We start from the raw sequence: 23,154 nt of genomic DNA on the forward strand, positions 1-23,154 counted from the left end.
TATGTGGGAGTTGGCAATCAGAACGTGTCCATTTCCACTCTACTTATAATCTGTGGCCGCGGGATAGACTGCAAACCGTCGCCAGCGTTAGAGTATCAATCTAGAGCTGGCGAAGCGGTATAAAGAAATTTTGGAAATTTGTGGTAAGGTCTTATGGGACGAAACTGCTGAGATCATCGGTTCCTAAGCTTACACACTACTTAATTAACTCAAACTAACTTTCGTTGGGACGACACACACACCCATGCCCGAGGGAGGACTCGAACCTCCTTTGGGGGGAGCCGTGGTATAAAGATCAGTAAATAACCTTCGGTTGAAGGTAACGTGTAGAAGCCAGCAGGAAGTACTTTCATTCAAACATTCACCACTTGTTAGTGGTAGGTACTGAAGCCTGTCGGAAATGTCCAGCAGTACGTGAAGTTACTTAGAAAGTGAAGCTTACCCCGGTGGCGGTGCTGGGTCCTGCGGGGGTGGGGTGCCGCACCGAGGCGCCGGCCAGGTCGCGGGCGGCTACGGGCCCCAGGGAGGCGGCGGGGGCGGCCCAGGCGGGGGTGTAGACGGTGCGGAGGCCGCCGGCGTCTACAGCCAGCACTCGCGCCGACCCGGAGGCGGACGGCACCCGCGCCCCGCACTGCTCCGTCTGCAAAACGCCAGCAGCGCGCTGAAGATGTGCGTGTCGCCGAAACGCTGCTAACAGCTACTGCCTTGCATCTCGGCATCAACACCGACTTAAGTTAGGAACAGCTCAACCATGGGGATACACTTGAATTAGGAAAGAAAGACAGATATAGGAGAAATAAAATAAGGCATGAGTACATCAGTGTGGTTTGCAAGGAACATACTAACGATGTTTTCACAGGGCGCCCAAGTAAAATGAATTGTCCTGTGCAAAAGTTGAAAGACAAGCAAGTTATAAAAATCAGACTGAAACCCATGCGAGACTGTTGTGTGCAGCAATCGCAGACTATAGACAACGGAGAAAATAACAGCTGTCGATAGCGAACTCTTTTGTTTCATTACAGCAGATCTAAATTTAGACTGTTACATAGTTACCTTCAGGGCACATGACAACAAAGTGTCGTGTAATACCCATTATTGGTGTAGAGCTTACAGAACTCTAATTTGAACTGTCACCTGTTCTCATATGCACTGAAGATGACTATGTAACTGTAATCTAGATCTGCTATAATAAGACGACGTGTTTTGCGAACTATTGATGTATTTTTCTCTACTGTCAACTTTTAAGACTTTAAGAGAGATTTCGTCTGTGCTCTAAATCTGCACTTCATCTTGGAGAATTACTTTATTCGAGAAATGTTATTACAAAAATACATACTCCGAAATTATCCTTAGGGAGATGTACTAGCAGTTTGGGGTAAGGGATCTGCGATGTTAGCAAATTGTCGATGCTGATTTCTATGTCATCATCGACGTTAATCACCGTTGATCGAAAATAATCGATACGAAAATATCGACATTAAATGACAAATTTATAGGATTGGGTTAAAAGCAACATACAAACACTTCAACACCATACATATTGACCCTTAAATACAACACTAATTAACATTACATATCCCACATCACACTGTATACAAATATTAAATATAAAATTTTTAAGAGAAGTTTCTCTTTAAGTCTATTGCGTTGTTGGTCATGCTTTTGGCGTCTCTCAGTTGACGATTCGGCTATGCAGCTCAAATATTCCTGTATAATATTCCACACTTGTTTCTTTTTCTAATATTTGGAAAGTTTTTTTCAGGTGAAGCTGGGACTGCTTTATTCTCGTGTTATTTACTTACTCTATAAATAAAATTTGCTTCCACTGTTTTCTTGTAGTGCATCAACGTGTTGCCCATTTTATCTGACAGTCGTTTCAACAGTTGCAAGCAAATCCTGATGGTTTTATTTGTCACTGAGCATGCTAAAGCATCTTGAAAGTCTTTTTTTTTAGACGATAGTTAACATCTTATATATACTCATGTAAGATCAATTAATGGGTATCCTTATGACCTCTGGTATTTTACAGTTTTATTTTCATTATGTGCGGTTTATGATTTCTTGTATTTTAACACTTGACTTGAATACTTTATGACTCCCGTTCTTTTGTTATATCGTATTAGGTGGCAAGTTTTAGTTAAACACATGACATGGCATGTGAGTAAAGTTTTCTATTAACAATTTAATGATATTTTCAGTGTAATCTGAACTTTATGTGTACGTGCACAAGAATATACTATTACTATCGTGCTTTTTAACCTTCTCATTTACTTACTCTGTATGAGTGCAGACTAAATGGGATACCCTGGTACTACGGTTTGGCGGTTGGGCGTGGAGCCAACACACCCACATCGTAAAAAAGACAATCTTTACGAAATGCCAAGAAACAGCCTCGGATTCGGTATGGAGAAACTGGAAATGACACCAGAAAGTGAAAGGTTAATGCTAGAATATTATGGAACAATCACAGACTGAAATGTGGCACTCCTGGAGCGGTGAAGTTGCTGGATGAAGAACTGAAGATGTACAGGCTACACGTACTGGCACTGCAAGAGTTCAGATGGCCTGGGGCAGAGATGCATAAAGATAAATTCTACTGCTATTTTTATAGTGGAAGCAGAGAAGGTATCCATCAACTTAGAGTTGGTTTTGCAACAGCCAACAGAATAAGAGGAAATAACATGGACTTGTGAACGAAAGAATATGCCGGATAAGAATGAAAGGTAACAACCTAACAATGTTCTCATATCATACACATACGGGAGATAAAGACCATAATGAAAACGATAGTTTCTACGAAGAGGTGGAATCAACATATGAAGACGATTATTGTACGATGTGAAAATGTTCTTAGGTGATGTCAGTGCCAAAGTTGGAAAAGAGGCCATCCTGAGACCCTACATTGGCCTCCATAGTCTCCACGATTCCTCCAACAAAACGGAATGAGATTAGTCAGCCTGGCAACATCAAAAAACCTACGGATTATGAGCACCAACTTTCCTCGCAAAAACGCTAGAAGATAATCCGGAAAACACCCAAAGGAAACACACAGAACCAAATAGACCACATGTTAGCGGATGCTAGACACAGAATTGGTATCGAAAATGTAAAATCTCAAAGAGATGCAGATATAGGATCAGACCACTATCTTGTGCGCACAACTATTCGTGAAAGGATAAAATGCAGAAACTGAAGGAGGAGAGATGCAGACCTGAACACAGATCTACATAAAGAGGACAGATATTCATCTGAAATTCGAAACGAGTTTCTGCCCTGGATAAAGAGGGAGGTGATGTAGACAAGTTATGATCCAATCCCAAAGTCAGACACGCAGCAAATGAAGTGCTGAAGCCACTGGAGTGAGGGAGGAGCAAAGAGAAAAGAGGCTAAAATGTTAAGGGTGACAACCGAACAAGAAGAAAGATTAAGACTGCGATATGTGGAGCCAGCTGGAGAGGCAAGAAAAGTCCTCTGAACAGAAAAGCGAGAGGACATAAACAGCAAGATAACACTGGCAGAAAAGGATCGAACAGTAGGCAATACAAGAGGCTTTCACAAGACAGTCAGCCGGCCGGTGTGGTCGAGCGGTTCTACGCGCTTCTGTCCGGAACCGCGCTGCTGCTACGGTCGCAGGTTCGAATCCTGCCTCGGGCATGGATGTGTGTGATGTCCTTAGGTTAGTTAGGTTTAAGTAGTTCTAAGTTCTAGGGGACTGATGACCTCAGAAGTTAAGTCCCATAGTGCTCAGAGCCATTTGAACCATTTTTTGAACCACAAGACAGTCAGAATCTTCAAGAAAAGATACAACGCTAAGATTGACTTGATCAAATGCCAAGTAGGACAACTGATAACAGATGAAAAAAAGCTATGGAAGAATAGAAAAACTATTTCGAAAATCTCGTGAATGTGGACGACACCATCAAAAGTTGCGGCAGCAGCATCAGAAGAAGAAGAAGAAGAAGAATTTCACAAAGAAGACAGAGTAACAGTACCAACAGCAGAGAATGAACTGCTGAGCATGGAAGACGTAAGGGAAGCTACAGAAATGCTGAAGAGAGGAAAGGTGACAGGAATAGATGGCACACCTAGAGAGGGATAGGGGGAAGAGATATCCTACAAGAGAGAGTATACCATCTAATCAGTTTAACTTGGAGGAAAGAAAGGATCCCAGCAGAATGGAAGCAGTCTGTCATCTACCCAATACTAAAGAAAGGAGATCCAATGAGATGCGGCAACTACAGAGGAATCATCTTACTATTCACAGCTTATAAGAGCCAGAGCACGTTGTCGCTGATGTGGCTAACACCATACGTTGAGGAGATACTTGGATTCCAGCGAGCACGGTTTAGAAAGCGAAAATCAACCGTAGGCCAACAACATATAATAAAACAAAAGCTATTGAAGAGGTAGGAATTTCACACAGATGTTTACTGCTTTTTTGTGGACTTCAAAAAGCGCTTGATAGTGTGAACAGGCAAGCAATATGACAAGAACTGGAAAGAGCACTGGTTATACAAGAGACAACATGCCTGGTGAAAGTGAATAGAAAGATGTCAGAGGAATCCAAGGTGAAGAATGGAGTGCGATAGAGAGGCTGCCATTCCCCCTTCTGTTTAATTTAGTTCTGGAAATAGGTCTGACAAAGGTAACCAGCCTGGAGACAGGAATACAGCTGGGTAGAAGAATCAACACTCTGGCCTAAACGGATGATGTAGTTTTAATAGCGCAGAATGAGCAAGATCTGGTTCACATGGCAAGAGTGTTACTGGAAGAGGCAATGAGAGCGGATCCGAAGATGAATATGGATAAGACCAAATACCTTACTGTGAGCATAGGAAACGATGACAGACATCTTTAGATGCAGATGGTAAAATCTTTGAAAAGTTAAAACAGATATCTTGGAGTAGTACTCAGCAAAATGGATGAGATAGACCAGGAAATAACGGCAGGAATCCAGGCAGGAAACAGGTCAAGGTTTGCACTCGGAAAGCTGCTGAAGTTCCGGCTTTTATGGAGACCCGCAAAGATTAGTATCTACATAACAAGAATACAATGTGTCTTCCTGTACGGAGCAGATACCTGGACTATGACACAGAAGATAAAAAGAAAACTCCTGACATTTGAGAATGCTATTCTGAGACAGATTTTTAGGCTAATACAGGATGGAGACGACTGGAGAAAAAGGAAAAACAGTGAATTGCAGGAGTTGTAGAAGTCGCTGGACATAGTAGCTATGATTAGAGATAGGAGACTGAGGTGGTACGGCCATGCAATGCGTCGAGAAGGGCGTATCACCTTGGAGTTAGTGCCAGAAGATATCAGAGACAACAGACCGAGGGGAAGACCACGGCTGAGATGGTTGACGGGATCAGGGAGGATACGATGTGTAAGATGGGACCAACAGGAGAAGACTATATGGACCGAGGGAGGAGGCTGACTGGTGAGAGCCGACTAAGGTTTTTGTGGCCAACCTAGTGAATAGTAAGTAAGTATGAGGGCATACTTCAGAAATTTATTCTCTTTCTATTTCTTTTAACTAATCGCTGTGCAAATGAAGTAAGCACATCCACTCTCAGTATTAACTTTAGTACTGGTTGTCTGTTCGCATCCGCCCCTCCCCGTATTAAGTAGACAAGTAATCTGACTGATGTCGGATTATATGTTATTTTGATCTGTTCTATTGGAGTTTAATGTGCTTTTGTATAATTGGAAATCGATATCATACTATATTCTGTAAGTAGGCTGTTTATGTTTTCTTATTGGCAACGTTACGTAGCGCTCTGTATGAAAATCACTGGCTGTGCTGTGTGCAGTCTGTGGCTAGATTGCATTGTTGTCTGCCATTGTAGTGTTGGGCAGCTGGATGTTAACAGCGCGTAGCGTTGCGCAGTTGGAGGTGAGCCGCCAGCAGTGGTGGATGTGGGGAGAGAAATGGCGGAGTTTTGAAATTTTGTAAGACTGGATGTCATGAACTGCTATATATATACTATGACTTTTGATGACTATTAAGGTAAATACATTGTTTGTTATCTATTAAAATCTTTCATTTGCTAACTATGCCTATCAGTAGTTAGTGCCTTCCGTAGTTTGAACCTTTTATTTAGCTGGCAATAGTGGCGCTCGCTGTATTGCAGTAGTTCCAGTAACCAAGATTTTTGTGAGGTAAGTGATTTGTGAAGCGTATAGGTTAATGTTAGTCAGGGATTTTTGAAAGTCAGATTGCGTTGCGCTAAAAATATTGTGTGCCAGTTTAAGCACAGTCATGTATAATTGTTCAAAGGGGACGTTTCAATTCCTTAACACGATTTCATTATATTGGGTTTCACTAGGTTTGGGTTACATATTTTCACTTCCCGGAAGATGGATTTATGACATTTTGTATTTCAATACAGGGGCATAGAAGGGCTTATGTATTTAATTTTCTCATACTTTTGGTTGGTTTTGAGTTCTTGTTCTCCGTAAGAGTAATGGATGGGGACTTATTTATTTAATTTCATCATATTTTTTCTATTCATGTATTAATAGTTAGCCGGCCGAAGTGGCCGTGCGGTTCTAGGCGCTGCAGTCTCGTACCGCGAGACCGCTACGGTCGCAGGTTCGAATCCTACCTCGGGCATGGATGTGTGTGATGTCTTTAGGTTAGTTAGGTTTAACTAGTTCTAAGTTCAGGGGACTAATGACCTCAGAAGTTGAGTCCCATAGTGCTCAGAGCCATTTGAACCATTTCTTGTTAATAGTTAATGGTTTCTTAATGACCTGACATGGAATCTTGAACCTGTCCAATGCATTTCTCACGCATTTGGTTAGTAACAGATTTTCATCCATTTGGTATTAGTAGGTTACTTTGACTTCAGTTTGTGCCTTGTACTTTACGTTTGCGTGTATGCACAGATTTCGTATTATATTTGTTAGCATATATATGTAAAGAATATGCGTGCTTTGTGCATGTATTTTGGCCGTAGAAGGATCCTTGCGTTGAACATGGCCGTTTCACTGTTATGATTTTATACTACCTTACCACATAATATTAAGTATATTTATATGGATATGTCCGAAAGAACAGACACCATTGATGACCTGCAGCTGTCTAGAAGGAAATTAGAATTATATTAATACCGTCAGCTGCGCACTGGCGTTGATATAGATAAACGGGGACAGGTGAAAATGTGTGCTCCGACCGGGACCCGAACCCGGGATCTCCTGATTACATGGCAGACGCTCTATCCATCTGAGCAACCGAGGGCACAGATGATAGTGCCACTGCAGAGACTATCTCGTGCACGCCTCCCGCGAGACTCACATTCTCACCTTGTATGCCCACACACCACATTCCTAGTGTCCCACCCCAACACACTCATTACTAGTTGAAGACATTCTTCCAAGTCCCGTAAGAGTTCGGGGAATATGTGTGCATCCGCACAGAAGAAGAATGCTATGGCTGGTATTGCCAGAACTATATATTTATATGGATATGGTGTCTGTTCACCATGTCCCTAGTTCGTGCAATAAGATGGACATTAATTTTGATTCAGAGCAAAGACAACTGTGAGGCAGTTAACAGTATGGCTTATGAGTGTATCCCCATGCGCGGGGGAGTCGAACAGTGTGTGGGAGGCTGACCTGCGTGACCTGCCGCCAGTGGGAGGCGTCGTCGGGCCTCCAGACGACGACGTAGACGAGCCTGGCGGTGCCCGGCGCGCCCTTGGGGCCGGTGGCGTTGCGGGGCAGCCGGCAGGGCCAGAAGAGGTCGCGGCCGGCGACGGCGAGCAGCGGCAAGGCGCGCGTCTGCGCCACCGGCGTCTGCTGCTGCGGGGGCGGCGCCGGGCCCGAGCCGCCGCCCCCACCCTGGCCGCCGCGGAAGAAGCGGCACGCCTGCCGGCAGCCCGGAAACTGCAAAAGCGCACACAACACACGCTGCCGTCACGCCGGTTTACTAGCAAAGTGAGCTGTGGAGCGGAAGTCGCCGGGGGCTGTGAGGGTGCAAATGTACAGGGGGCGGACAAAAATATGGAAACACTACCAACACAGCTTATCATCAGGTCTAACACAGTGTCGGAAAAATGTTTGTTCCAATGGTATCGGAATAGATAAACTCGGGTACTGTGTGGTTTTCAAGGGAATCTTATACCTGTCTGTAAGGGTGGCAGAGGTGGATACCGGTCCTACACCATTCTGTCCAAAATGCACCACAAATGCTCAGTAAATAATGAAATCTTCTGACTGTGGTGGTCTGGGGAGATGTGATAATTTGTCCTCGCGCTCGCAAAACCAGTGCTGGACAATACGAGCTGTGCGAACCACCACACGAACACGAATCATTTTTCCGCGGTCGATAACGGTTATCTGCGACATAATGCACTAACAACTACACAGAACACTTGAAAGTTAGATGTTCATTTCTTTTTTCTTTTTTTTTGGAATGTTGGCTATTGATTCTGCTCTCGCGTGCATACACAGACTCCGAGACTGAGATATTATTATAGCGAGTGGCAGCGAGCGAACAGTGGTGAGAGTAGACGGACGCATCCTCGCGTGGAGAGAAGCAGCGCATCAGCAGAGGTCGCACCATTCCCTGACCGTGCCAGTAGCGCCAGGGGATATTTTTGTAGTAATGGAGGATTTTTGGTAATCTGTCCTTTTGCTGCGCGTAGTTATTGCTTACTTGCGCTCTGGAGGGATTTTGTCCGATTTGTGTAAACATACATTGAAAGTAACATTCGTATCTTCGATGTGATCAGATATTTATTATTGGTTAAAGAAATTGTGGAATAATTGAACCTTTTTCTACTCAAACTGTCGAAGAAAAAGTAAAATTTGTCAGTGTCTGAAACGTTAATTTTTAGAATACAGAAAACTAAAATTTGCTCCTTTCATTTTTTACACCGCTAATGGCCTGTTTACCAAAGCCCTTCTGATTATTCAGTTACTATTAAAAAAGGGGACAGTGCTTGCATCAGTAGTTGTGACCATGAATTACAATCTGCAGCCGGCCGCGGTGGTCTCGCGGTTCTAGGCGCGCAGTCCGGAACCGCGCGACTGCTACGGTCGCAGGTTCGAATCCTGCCTCGGGCATGGATGTGTGTGATGTCTTTAGGTTGGTTAGGTTTAAGTAGTTCTAAGTTCTAGGGAACTGATGACCACAGCTGTTAAGTCCCATAGTGCTCAGAGCCATTTGAACCATTTTTTACAATCTGCATGGAGTGCAGTATTTCTTTTGTATTATTTAAGCATGTCGGATGCAGAATATTCGCGCAGCTACAGCGGCAATACCAGACAAGTTGTCTCTTCCGTGCAGTATTAATTGTTAAGTCCCATAGTGCTCAGAGCCATTTGAACCATTTTTTTACAATCTGCATGGAGTGCAGTATTTCTTTTGTATTATTTAAGCATGTCGGATGCAGAATATTCGCGCAGCTACAGCGGCAATACCAGACAAGTTGTCTCTTCCGTGCAGTATTAATTGTTAAGAGATGTTAGAGAACATTTTAAAATCGCGTTCAGATACAACAGTATTTTTCGTGTTTTATAGGATGAGTAATAAATTTCTATATTTTGTTCTCAATCAGAATACTTACATGTCCGATTAATACAAGTTTTCATAATACAAGTTGTACGCCGGCCGTGTGGCCGAGCGGTTCTAGGCGCTTCAGTCTGGAACCGCGCGACTGCTACGGTCGCAGGTTCGAATCCTGCCTCTGGCATGGATGTGTGTGGTGTCCTTAGGTTAGTTAGGTTTAAGTAGTTCTAAGTTCTAGGGGACTGATGACCTCCGATATGAAGTCCCATAGTGCTCAGAGCCATTTGAACCATCTTGAGAAACCTTTCTCCTTGCCAAATTTCATGATTCTACGTTAAGGCGGAGTAAGCTATCGGTTTTAATGAATGAGTTTGGATCAAAATGGCCGTATCTTTTGATTGCATTGACTTAAAAGCTTCATCTTTTTACGTAGTCAATTTCATGCATCTGTTTGTTCCTGAAAAAAAGAGGGCGTAACAGACTGACGGACAACACACAGTCAGAAAACTGATGACAATTTTTTTCGTGTGATATAATAAAGGAATTCACAATTTCAGGATTTTAGCTTTCCTTTTACAGTGAAACGCTGCTTCTTGGCAAATTTCATGATTGTAGGTGTGGCGTAGATAGTTACGATGCCATAACGTAGGTGCACGCTCTCGTAAGTTGGCACTACAAGAGAAGACTAACTACGCCGACCACAGCGCCCCCTGGCCAACGCTGTGGAGCTCAGCGAGTGCCGTCTTGATTTCTGCCCCTTTCCATCAAGAGCAGACGGCCTGGAAATATCGCTTCTACTAACGAGTGGGCTAGCTTGCTATTGAGACTCTGTATTAGTTAAGTTCAGTTAAGGTTTGGACAGCAGCGAGTATTTATTAGCTTTGAGATCATACAGAAGAGTATTGACTAAGGCTACGTGCTCATCCTAGCCATAGTTATGTATGCATTTGATATTTACTTGGGTTTTTGGACTGTATTAAAAGTCTCAAAGTCACATGCAGTACCGAAGTGCTTCTCCTGCTCCTACTCGCTTCCTTCACTCTCGGCCTATATTGCAGAAGCACTTCACAGGACCAGACACACGCGCCGCCTATCCAGGCAAGATACAAAATTAGGCTAACGGAAAGTACCCTATAGTATTTGATGCTTGAGTATCAAAATATGTTACATTAATAGCCTTATCTTTTGATTGTAATGACTTAAAAGCTGTATTTCCTTACATCTCCAGGGGACCGTAGACCTTAATATATGGCATGATTTTCAACTTGATACGTCGATTCAGTTTTGCGAAATAAGGTTTTGAAAAGTCGGACTGACAGACGGACGGACAACAAAGTGATCCTATAGGGGTTCCGTTTCTATCGTTTGAGTACGTAACCCAATAAACAAACTATGAAGGACTGAAATGAAATTAAAAATCCATAACATTGCCCTCGCAATAAATTTAATGTTCCTTGCGGAGTCCTGCATGCAAGCCACTCGGCACAAGGCGCAGTCACTGTCCGTACTCTCTCCAGGAAAAGACTTCTCGGGTACCAACACAACGTCTAGCCCGTACTCTCTGAATCTGTCGCCGCTATCTCTCGTCCGACCGCAACCGCCCACCGAACGTCAAGGCGTTCGCTCTAAGTTCCGGCTGTTCAGCTACTCGCCGCACCATCGCGTAACAGACTTCTCGAGAAGCATGAAACTACACCTTAATCCGTCTTCCTTTCTCGGAAACCAAGACAACACCGGACTGCGCAACCTCCGTGCAGCAGACGCCGCTATCTAGCTGTTGTCAGCCGCCGTCTGCACTCACTCCAAGCTCCTGCTGTTCCGCTGCTTGCCGCAAGACCCAGCGACAGACTTCTCGGAAACCTAGTGAGTACCGTATGGCGCGTCCGAGCTGAATTCGACACCCCTATCACTTCAGCCAGTTCTGTCTTCCGAGGTCCTGGTGCTACGTTCCGAGTCAGCTGCTGTGATTCGTAAACTAGTACACTCAGTTATTTCATATAGATTCACACGGTTTTAGAAGACTGTATCTTCTTCACGAATTGGGATAGAACTTTGGGGGAGATTTTGAGCTACGCAGTGAGACAAAGTGTACCTCGCCTCCTTGCCGATTCCTTTGCCTGTCGTTAGCGGTCACCTTGGTGTGCGTTTAACTACCTATGCTCAATGTGTGTCGAGATGGCCATGACACGGCAACTAAAGGCATTTTACTTCTTCGTTTCGACAGGAGCAATTAAGATACAACTGTATGATGTGACTTTCGGCTAGAGCATGACACTGCAACGATGGATAGCCGTAAGGTGCCTATGGATCTCTAGTTGCACCACTGGTCAAAAGGTCGCCTGATACATGATATTTTTGTACGAGGTGCTATGAAGGAGTCCATCTCTGTGGCAATGTGTATCTTCATCCGGCAACTTTGAGTGAAATGCGACGCTTCACAGTAACAGCAACGAATACAGCAGCTCAAGGGGTGCTCGCTAAAGTGTGGTTGCAGTTTGACTATCGTCTGGATATCTGTCGTGTGTCCTATGGAGGGAACATTCACCATTTGTGAAAAGTAAATCAAAACGTTGGTGACACACGTAATTGCGATAAGTACCTCAAGATTGTGTAAATATATACACTTGTAAAACTAGAAGGCCGTGTTTGAAAACAATAACATAGTGCATTATGCATAAGGTAAATATTATTTCTAGTTTCTATCTTCTTCCATGCAGAACATATAGTCTTGTGAATCGGACGAATTTTTTGAAAATCTGTTAAGTCTAGCAGTTAGTTCGAGAAGGTGCAGAGATTGGCCTGCCTTGCCATAAATGGCGGGACTGTAGCACACCCATTGCTGCGATGTAGACCACCAGCTTTGGGTTAAAATACAAGCAGCGGCAGGAGCATGGAAATTTTAGGATACCCATAGCCCCACACTAACATAATGAATGTGGTAAATATAGGAATGGTCGGACAAAAGTTGGCTCACTATAAAACAACTTCGGTCTTTCAGTAATCCTTTAAATGTAGCAGTTTAAAGTATGAAGCAATGGGAGAATGAGCCACGATGCCTTTCTCGTGACAGTTTGGTTTACTCATGGGCCGAAATCACACGAAGGCGCTGAGGCCGGGATGTACGTAATACAGCCTGTACTAGAGACCGCAGTCTGTCTCTGGAAGCTGGCAATGGTATCCCAGGTGGAGGTACTTGCTATCACTGCGAGAATACACGTTGATGCCACAAGGTTCGTAAAATCTGCATTGATTCAGACAGCCAAGTAGCTACGAAATCTCTATTAGCCCCACCAACGACAGCCAAGATCGTTGCCGAATCCCTAGTAAGGTTAGGAGAAAGTAACTGGGTAGACAGGCTGAGGATCTTTGGCCGCTGAGGTATTACTAGTAACAAACAAGCTGGTAGCCTAGCCAAGACAGTGGAAACGATCCCATTTGTTGGACCGGAACCTTCCTATCATGAATTTGTGGATAAAATGTTAACACATAGCTGGAGCAAAATGCAGCACGTAGAACTTTGGACTAAGAGCTCAAAAACAGGCACATGATTGGCTAATGATAACCGAAATCATGTTCAGGAAGAAGTTCCGCAATCCTAGACTTGAGCAGGAGGCTGATTAATCTCAAGGTAAGTATAATGCCTGGTGGCCAAAAGAAGAGACTGTATCTAACAATGACTTAGCAAAGAAACTTCTTCCTTTCAAGAATACTGGTTTAACTAGACTGACACGATCAACCGGGGGCCAAAACCACTGTTGTTTACCTACGTGATTAACTCAAATCAAATCGAGGTTATCCGTTAATTTCTCCTGTTCGGTGGCTAAATGGGTGTTAGTTACAAGTTCCAAAATCATTTGAATGATTTTTCTAACGAAATGATGTGAACGTTCAGTTCACGGGATATTTATTCACAATTAGTGTTAGCATTAATGAACACATTAAATATTTTAGTCTTACTCATGCAACTACATTTATTTTGTTTATTTATTTAGTTCTGCTGGCTACCAGTTTTTAAGTAGAAATGCGTCAATCGAAAAGGACTTGTCCAGGAGAAATGATTTTAAATTAGATGTAAAACTTACTTCGCTACCTTTCAGATATTTTATGTTATTGGGTAAAAGATCAAAAAGTTTTGTTGCTGAGTATTGAACCCCTTTCTGAGCCACTGACAGCTTTAACAATGAGTAGCAAAAGTTATTTTTCGCTCTAGCGTTGTAAGCATGGACATCACCGTTATCCTAAAACTATGATTTGTTATTTATGACAACTTTCATTAGCGAACATATGTAGTGTGACGGCGCAGTTAAGATGCCTGGGTACCTGCATGACATCCGTGGGTGAAAACCACACATTATTCTTACTGCTCGCTTTTGTGCAATCAATAATTTTTTCCTAAACGATGAGTTACCACAGAAAATTATTCCGTAAGGCTTTACTGAGCGAAAATATGCAAATATGTCAGGAGGATGATACGTCTGTTTAGAAGATTAACAATTAAACGAAGAGCAAAAGTAGCTGAACTCAAATGTTTGAGAGGCTCAGCAACTTTTTTTTTCAAAATTTAGGAAGAGCGTTTTTTAGAGAACACTTCTTTGGAAAATATTGTTAACCAACTCTTCCGTTTCTTTCCCTCTAACCGGATTTGTCATAATACTAATATAAACAGCAAGAAGTACCGATTTTCCTGGTCGAATGTTAAGTGGAAGATCACTCACGCATAAGGAATAGGAGTGAATACAAAACTGAAACCTATGGGATTCCCTTCGTAACTTTTTTCCCCTCACAAAAATTTCTACTTTTCCAATATCGTCTGACTTTTCATCACAACCTTCCGCATTCCGTTTATTATGATTCAAGTCAGCTGTGCGTAAAACCATCAATTCCGCAAAATTTGAGTTTTGCTAGGACAGTAACATGCTCTATACAACCCGAAGATTTCGTGTGAACATGGAATTGGGCAAGACACGTACAGTGAATTCTACGCCTCCAGGCCCTCATGGAGGTATACAACAAACTGTGCACATGACTGTAAAAGTACTCGAAACAATAAACTCTTTATTATGAATCTGGTGAACTACGTTCACAACCCCAAGTACAAATATAACCGGCTACAGACACTTTTTTGTGAGGAAAACGGACCATCTGTGGGAAAATCAAACCGAATAACGCAATCATGGTGTCGGCGTGTCTCTGTGAAAATTTAACTCGCTCTGCCACCTATGTTTATACAGTTTAGCATCCGACTGATACAGGAAATCCGTCAACATGTAAAACACACCCATAAAACACACAATAATCTACACTACCGCAATCAAATAGAAGTCTCTGAGGACGACTTCGGCATATTAGAGGGAGAATTCCAGTGCGATAGTCGCTGGAGACAACATCGATATCCAGCAACAGTACATATCTGTAGTTGCACCTATACATGAATAGTCGTTGCTGGCTACCCAATTCGCCAGCGGACCCAATACCCATGAGGATCACGGCCTGCCACCGGAATTTCTTTGCTCTAAGCATATCCGCTATCTCCTGGACTGGACCGTATTACTGATAGCACACACCCAGACGTATGAAAAACTTGACAGTCCCACATTCTGTTCATCCGCAATTGCTAAAAACCCTTTCTCAGTCGAGGCACTGGAACTTTTTATGCTGGCTACCATGCAAGTTCGGCGCGGAGAGGCTCCAGAGCAAAACTGGAACAATTACGGACGCGCTGTCGTGAAGAGAGGTAATACAGATCGCCGTCCCCAGCTGACGTGGAAGGTAGTAATAGTAGAGCGCAGAGCAACAGGTGGCAAGGCGTCCGCCGCTGTGCTGTGCTGTGACAAGGAGTCAAGGGCAGCGGGGTCACGCCGCCTCTGGACGAGACAACTTGTCGCGGCGCAACAGGTGGAAGCAGTCTGCGGGCTCAGCGCACGGCCCTCTCTGCAGACGCCTCCCGGCCGGGTGACAGGCAACGACCAAGTCATCTGTCAGCGGTCCTCCATCTGATACCGCTTTCCCGTGCCTACGCTACTTTCCTCGCCGATTTATGCTAAATAATATGTTTTTGAGACACTACACAAGCTCAGCCTCACACGCAGCTAACGTTCTCCAGTTTACCAATTTCTGTTACAGTCTCTGGGTTCCGTGCTGTCTCCTGATGTCGATTTCTCAAACGGAGGACCAAAGATAGTCTGACGAAATTCTGAGTCAATTTTCTTACTTTACCTTACCGTGCGTTTCCGCTTATCAGCAGTTTCCTGTTTTCAGATCCCACAAAATTCTATCGTGCCATTCTTCCGATAGACCCCTCACTCCCACGGCTTTGGCTATAGTTACCGTCCACGTTCCCATTGGCCTCTTTCGGTTTCCTCTTCGTGGTGAAGATCAGTTGAGTAAACACTGCTGCCATCGTTGTTCCTTCATCCCTCGGACATGTCCATACCATCTCAGTGTTGGAACATCAGTCCTGTCTGGGACGGGTCACAGTAACCGAATTTCTTGCCCAAATAATCATCTTTTTGAAGCACATTTACCGCTACTAATCACACACCTAAACTGTTCGTTTAACATACAGTGACATTTGATCTGGGAATGGGTACATTTTGGCATTATCAGTGCGATATCGCCATTAGAATTTCATTAATGAAATTAATATAAAAGTATGCCAATGGCCGGGAAAATGCCGGCTCACTATACGATAGCCTCTAGTCGCTTCAACAAACCTTTCAAAGTAACAAATTTGGCCAGCTGTCAAAAATCATTCGCATCTTCATGTTATTTTAGACGATTTCTTATCGTGTTATTGGCATATGCCAGCGACATACGAAATAAGATGAGTAATTACGTAGAAAGTAAAACAGTTACACAGTTCCTGCTGTGGGGAAACGTTATCAGGACGAAGGACAGGTAGTAAGCAAAATGGTAAGAAATTCGTGAGCTACTATTTTATGAATGAGAAGACGAGCAGGGTAGAACAGCTATAATTATGAACAGATATCGGGATTTAAATCTGTACCCCCGAAGTCCGATTAGAATTAACAATACTTAGTTTGTAAAATTTGTAGAATCATTTTACATATCAAATGAACATGAGTTAACTTCGTGTTAATCGCATTCTACGTCACGTTTTGTAGGCGGAATATTTTATTTCTAAAAAGCAGTAGCTGTTATCATGGGGGACTTAAGCCTTGTACGGTAGATGAATTTTTATGAATCTAAAATTTGTTTCAAATAGACGAAATTTCTCTCAGATACGAAGGTCATATTTCTGATCACGTACTTAGTAATTGAATGTGTGTGGAAAACGGTAGGGAACAGGATTAACGCAGAAAGCAATGAGGTTTCACTATATGTCAAAACCAAATGCGAGCAACAAAAATGAACGAAACTAGAGAGGCAAATCGTGTACAGGGTGCAAATTCGATACAGTCAAGTATGTATTCTGTAGCATTCGAACACAAGTACATTTCAAACGTTGACTTATTTTTCTGTCAGATATGGAAATCGAGCTAGAACGCTGCATAAAACGCCTTCACGTATCGAAATGTAGCAATTTCTGATCCAAAATATTCTATCCAAACCACGCCATATTTTTATGATTGCTGTATCGATGAAAAGAAAAATCATCTAATAATCACATGAAAGTGTCACAATGGGAACATTTGCAAACTTACATATTTCATTATTTTAAACATAGCTGCACAACAACAACGGTTCCATGTAATAAAATTATAAGCAGCCGACCAGTTGCAATGGATAAAGAATTCTTTACCTAGGTTTCAACAAATTTAAATTTGTCTTCTTCAGAATACATCAGTCCATACTAATGTAAAATTGCCACCTTCTGAAGAAGACAAATTTAAATTTGTTGAAACCTAGGTAAAGAATTCTTTATCCATTGCAACTGGTCGGCTGTTAATAATTTTTAGGGCTATATTTTAATTCTGACAAATGGATCTATGCAGACATTTGTAAAAACGGCGATCATACATCAGTCCATACTAATGTAAAATTGCCACCTTCTGAAGAAGACAAATTTAAATTTGTTGAAACCTAGGTAAAGAATTCTTTATCCATTGCAACTGGTCGGCTGTTAATAATTTTATATTTCATTATACTAGAGAGACATACATATTCATTTACCGTTTTACAGTTGTGTGTGATAGGAACGCCTACTCGGTACCTACATTTCTTTTCAGTTGCAAAGCTTTGTTGCTGATATAATGTCAATGAAATTGAAACTTTGCACCCGAAGGACGAATGTAACTTCAACACAATTAAGAAGTCTGCTACAAGATGGAATTTCAAATGTCCGCGTAGTGTGTGACAGGATCGTTGCAGCATTCAAGTTAGTACCTCCAGAGTGCATTCTTTTGCAACATATTCAATCCACTATTCACCTGAAACGGGCACAATCACAGATTCAAAATACTCGTTAAGAGGCTGTGGACAGACCTGAGAGAAACTAGTTTCATCATTGCTATTTAAATAATCGTGTAGCACTTGGGGGACTGACACAGACCAAGACCTCTCCAAAATACAGTGTGTCTGATCCATCTGTTTACGGAACATGTGGTCGGTCCTAAGAAGAAAAAGCTATATATTTATATATCAGCTTCAGCTGTACTTACGCAGACACTCTGCTCGGAGCACATGGAGCCCCACACCGACCAATCAGACTGCAACAACTCGCAGTTCTCCCAACACTGAAACAAGAAAGCGTCATGGATTAATAATGAATAAAAACGAAACGTAACAACAGCTATGATGTCAACAAAAAAGGCTATGTTGAAGGAAAACTACCTTCCCTAATAAAAGAAACTGGGACTGAAAATTAAAGCATGAATGAACGTAAATATGATTTTAAGATTATTCACAAACACAATATTGCGTACAAGGCAGAGCAAGGGTGCGGGTTGAAATCGGACGCGGGTCTGTTGACAGAACCGCAACACCGCTCACCAGTGGGAACTTAAATACCGATTAAGCAATGACGGTTTGAATTCCGCTACTCTGTGTATGATTTCAGTGGGTTACTTCTGTGATGCAACGCTCGCTAGAAACTATGTACTCTTTCTGGATTACAGATCAGATAAAGCAGATGGCAATGGTCGTACTGGCAGCACAAGTAACGGAAAAATGCAATATATGTCCAAAACATTCCCGGTCATTCAGTATTTTTCACTCCAAAAATGTCATTCATAACACCATTAACGTTATCACTGTCTTCGTGTATTATTGCATGTAACCGGTCATGGAGGTCTCCACTAAGCATTAGTACGCTGAAGGTGAAATTTATTTATATTCTTCCTGTACCAGGGTGGAATGTTATCGCCGACTTCATCAGCCAACTTGCCTAATACATCAGTGTTCGAAAAGATTTAGTCTGGGACTTTAAGCAGGTCGAAAAAATTAGCTTGATTAAATTCTGATCGTTGTGAAATTGTCCTTATTTTGGGAAGTTGGGTATTGTGATGTCGATAAAGAGTACCCCATTCCAAGCCTGTTATCACCGTGTGCGGTACATGTTACTGACAAAAACATCTCCATAAACACCGGTGCTCGTTTTATAATCGTCAAAACGTAATCTTTGTTAGTCAAACATACACGGGGTAGTCATAAAAAGTCTGCAGGAGACTAGTGCTGAGAAATAATTCTCAAGAAGAAAATTCGATACGTTGCGCCGAGTTATTTAGCATGGAAGTTAGTCAATAAGGCCGTTGTGCGCGTTTATTCAAGCGGCCAGTCAGATTCAGTTAGTGTCAGTATTTCTCGTAGCGTGTATGGCAGCGCACGACACTGCTCGGCCTTTGGCTCAGGGTCCATCCTTACTACCGCCCCATGTCCAATTTTTGTGCCGCTCTCCAGTTCGGTTTTAGGGGACCAAACGAAGAGCTCGTTTGGCGACTCTGTCACCAGCAAGCTGCTTGAATGTGCGCACGCAGCGACCTGACCGGCTAACTTCAATGCTAATTAAATCGGAAACGGCACAATGCTTCGATTTTTTTTCTTAACACATCTTTCCCAGTACAATCTGCCCTGCAATACCATTACAAGTTTGTTAGACTGTTGCTGACCAACCTTTGTATACAGTACAGGTTCATTCAGTTGTCCCTACTGATAAGTCTTACGCAACCCGCAGTACCTTTAAAAAAAAAACCACGTAAGATACTTCATATTCTCTCGCTTGCAACATCCAAACAAACTGTTAATCTTACAGAAAAAAATCAACAGGAGCTTTTTGTAGAAAATTTAATGAAGTTAAATTTGTAGTGGAATATGTTTTCGCTGGAGGACATGGTTTTCAAGAAAAATGTATCTGAAGGTCACTTTTGTACGTTTTTGTTGAATAATTCGGCCTCTAGCGAAAAAGTATCGCAGTACAAGATTCAACTACGTTAAAGTTCCTACAACAAGGTTCTGTTCATTTTTTCCGTAGATCTAGTTGTTTGAGCATGCGAGCGAGAGAATACGAAAATCTTACACCTAGTATTTGAAGGTGTTTCTGGTCCATAAACTCCACGAGTTTTCAGAGTCTTTGCAATACACGTCTAGGGGTGATAGATCACGTTCTAAGGAACTACTTTTTTTTCGATACAAAACATCTGACACTTACCAGCAATGCTAGGTGTCTTTCGACAATGGTTATGCCGCTGATTGACGGCAGGTTGTAGATACACTGCGGAGTGTGTATGCATTATGTGTTGCCTACAATATAATCAATGCTCTGAGTGGAAAGGGATAATCGTGTTCCTAGCTCGCTTCTAAATTAACTTTCTGCGCTTAGTAAGACACAATATGCAGATTTTCTGGTCGATAATCATGTCAGTTTACTGGGGTAGGTAATATGAAGATGCAGCACACCTGCTTAATAGACCCAGCTAGCCCGGATAAATCTCTTACATTCCCATGACATGATCTCTCACCCTTACACGTTTGACGGAAACACTTCGAAACACCGTCCATACACTGAAGAACATATGTCCTGTAAAGGTTTCTTTGCATAGCTTGGCAAAGCTTTTACTGAATTTGTAATGTATTTAAATACAGTCATTTACTCTAATGTGAGTTGAGTCTCAGGCTAATAGAACGTATTTCAATATGCGTAAAACAGAAAAAATGTATAAATAAAAGAACAGTGGGGTAAGAACTTATTTCACTGACGTCATCGACTCTACATATGTCTAATTTTATTACTGTCGTCAAAACGTTCACATATTACGCCTAGTGAGGAAGGATATGAAAAAGACATGTAACGGACTGTATACTGTGTACAGTACAGAAAGAGTTCGTACTAATATGTGACTGTCTTTGCTTGCCTGTTTTTGAATGTTTTACAAGCTCGACCAATATTCTATGTGGCCACATTTTAGCTACCCGACAGTTCTACAGTGGGAAAATGACTTTCAGAACAGAGGGTGTGATAGTATTTCTTCTGACTCTTCCGCTATTTTTTATTAATACAACATGAAACAATTTGATAATTTCTTTAAAAAAATATGCTAATTTCCTTTACTGCAATAACCTTCTTCGATGTAGACGCTTAACTAGTACTCTACTAACGTGAAATAAAATAATCAAACAAATACCACGCTGTCGAAGATATCAGTTAAGTTATTGAACATAAAATTACGCCTGCTGCCCATCAAAATCATGTGGAGTAATGTAAAGACTAAATTCTCTTTCGTTTACATTTTCTGAATTCTCTCTTCTTTTCGCCCATAGTATTGTCCAGATGGTCAGAAACTCGTATCGCCACGTGCATATTTCTTTACTTGCTATCGGAAATAATAGCTGACGACGAAATGGTGGACTAAGAGTCCAGAATTAATAACTGTTTAATTCTATATCAGTAAGTCCCCGATTCTTTAAAGGCTCGAACTTCCGTGTATAGAACAGCTTCAGGCTTCCAATTTCTTTACAAATGAGTTCATGTGCTATATTTGACATAAAGCATGTACGCGAGAAGAGGTTTCTAAAAGATTAGAAATTATGTTAAAGGTCTGTTGGAAGTTACCATGTGCTCTCATGAGAGCCGTCTGGCTAATTTACGCTGAGTTTTAAGAAAAAAACTAGTTTTTCGCGCATCTCAATTTTTGTGACGTAATTTCTCCTGAGTTATGTGTCGTAAAATGGTACAACTTTTGCGGTTAAAGGCGCTGCAGTCTGGAACCGCAAGACCGCTACGGTCGCAGGTTCGAATCCTGCCTCGGGTATGGATGTTTGTGATGTCCTTAGGTTAGTTAGGTTTAACTAGTTCTAAGTTCTCGGGGACTAATGACCTCAGCAGTTGAGTCCCATAGTGCTCAGAGCCATTTGAACCATTTTTTGGTACAACTTTGCAGATACAGTCAGCAGTATATCTGTATACCGTATGGAAAATGTGTTGGTAACAGAGTTAGTAGTAAAGAAGCAATAAATTAGAACATTCCTGATGCTACAGTTTTACTGCACAAACAACGAAAATGTAGTACACGATGAACTTTTCTCTTCGATCATTTTAAGGGTATTCAGTAAGAACGGGTTTCGTAAGGATTTGAAATCATGTGCACAGTTCTTTCCTGATCACTGACTGCTCTAATTCTCAAGTAGGCCTACTGGATGAATATAGACGGGGTATTTGCGCGCCGTGAGTTGCACTGTGTCGAGACATGTACACAGTTTCTAATACTTGACCTACTTTGTAAATCTTTAAGATAAGATCAAACTTCTCAAAGAAAGCTTCAGATGTGTAGCTGGCAGTCCACCGAGACACACGCGTCACTTCATGATGTGTTACATTAGTACAAACGTCTTACCATGAGGACACAGTTACCATTTTTAATGTTCTACTCTCTTTTTATTATGAGTCCGTTACGATGGTACGGAAACAAATGTGCCGTTTATCACGCAACATGGTTTCGTAACCTGTACGAGTGGCTCTTAACATGGCTGTTTGGTCCTGCGGTAACCAGTAATCCAGTGCACCTACATGCGGTAAAAGAAGACCAAAGTTCATATCTGAAGCTTTCTTTACATTGAATTCATAGATCGTCCTCCAGCCGAGACATTTACAATGAGTTGGTTATGACAGAATTAAAAAATTTTAAATTTGGCCAATAATTACGTGAAATATTGAAAATCAGTTTATTGCTAACTCTGGAAGTCCTTGGATAAGCAACCTGCAACTGGGAACTAGAAACGTGACTCGGGTCAACAGTTGATAGATACAAATTTTTCACTCGAACTTCTCGGGACGCTCGCTTTGTGCACCTTAAAAAGGAAAGAAAAGAAGAGACGCTATTTCACCGTGTTGCATATTCCATGATAACATGTGGGTACTCCTACAATGTTGGTCAGGTAGGATCAGAGCGAACCGCATTCAGTAGAAACATGCCTAGCGTAGCACTGTAGTATTCAAACTAATCTTTGGATGCTTACAGCTCCACTTAACAATGACGCGTTGGATTATTGTTCAGTCTAATCCTTACGCGCGTAGACCATCATTCATTCATATAGTTTCTCGCCCCTTGTTTTCCCTCAAGCAGTCATCTTGGTTTATGTAGCGAAATATTTCCATCAGTTCAGAAGATTTGTGGCACGTTGTGTAGTGATCGTCCATTGTAGTAAATGGAACGTTTAACAGACTTTAGTACAATTTTCACTTT

General features: G+C 42.1%; 1 protein-coding gene across 2 annotated transcripts in view; it reads right to left on the minus strand.

Annotated features, from left to right (window-relative positions):
- LOC124622042 overlaps positions 1–23,154 on the minus strand; it is a 171,685-nt gene that overhangs the window by 23,534 nt on the left and 124,997 nt on the right. For both annotated transcript variants that reach the window (XM_047147601.1, XM_047147600.1), the window contains 3 exons: positions 18,139–18,213; positions 7,621–7,890; positions 443–640 (listed from right to left, as the gene is read on the minus strand). In XM_047147601.1, the coding sequence (XP_047003557.1) occupies positions 443–640; positions 7,621–7,890; positions 18,139–18,213 (543 nt within the window). The remainder of the gene's footprint in view (positions 1–442; positions 641–7,620; positions 7,891–18,138; positions 18,214–23,154) is intronic.

This window comes from Schistocerca americana, chromosome 7, assembly GCF_021461395.2.
Source record: "Schistocerca americana isolate TAMUIC-IGC-003095 chromosome 7, iqSchAmer2.1, whole genome shotgun sequence".
Classification (NCBI taxonomy): Eukaryota; Metazoa; Arthropoda; class Insecta; order Orthoptera; family Acrididae; genus Schistocerca; species Schistocerca americana.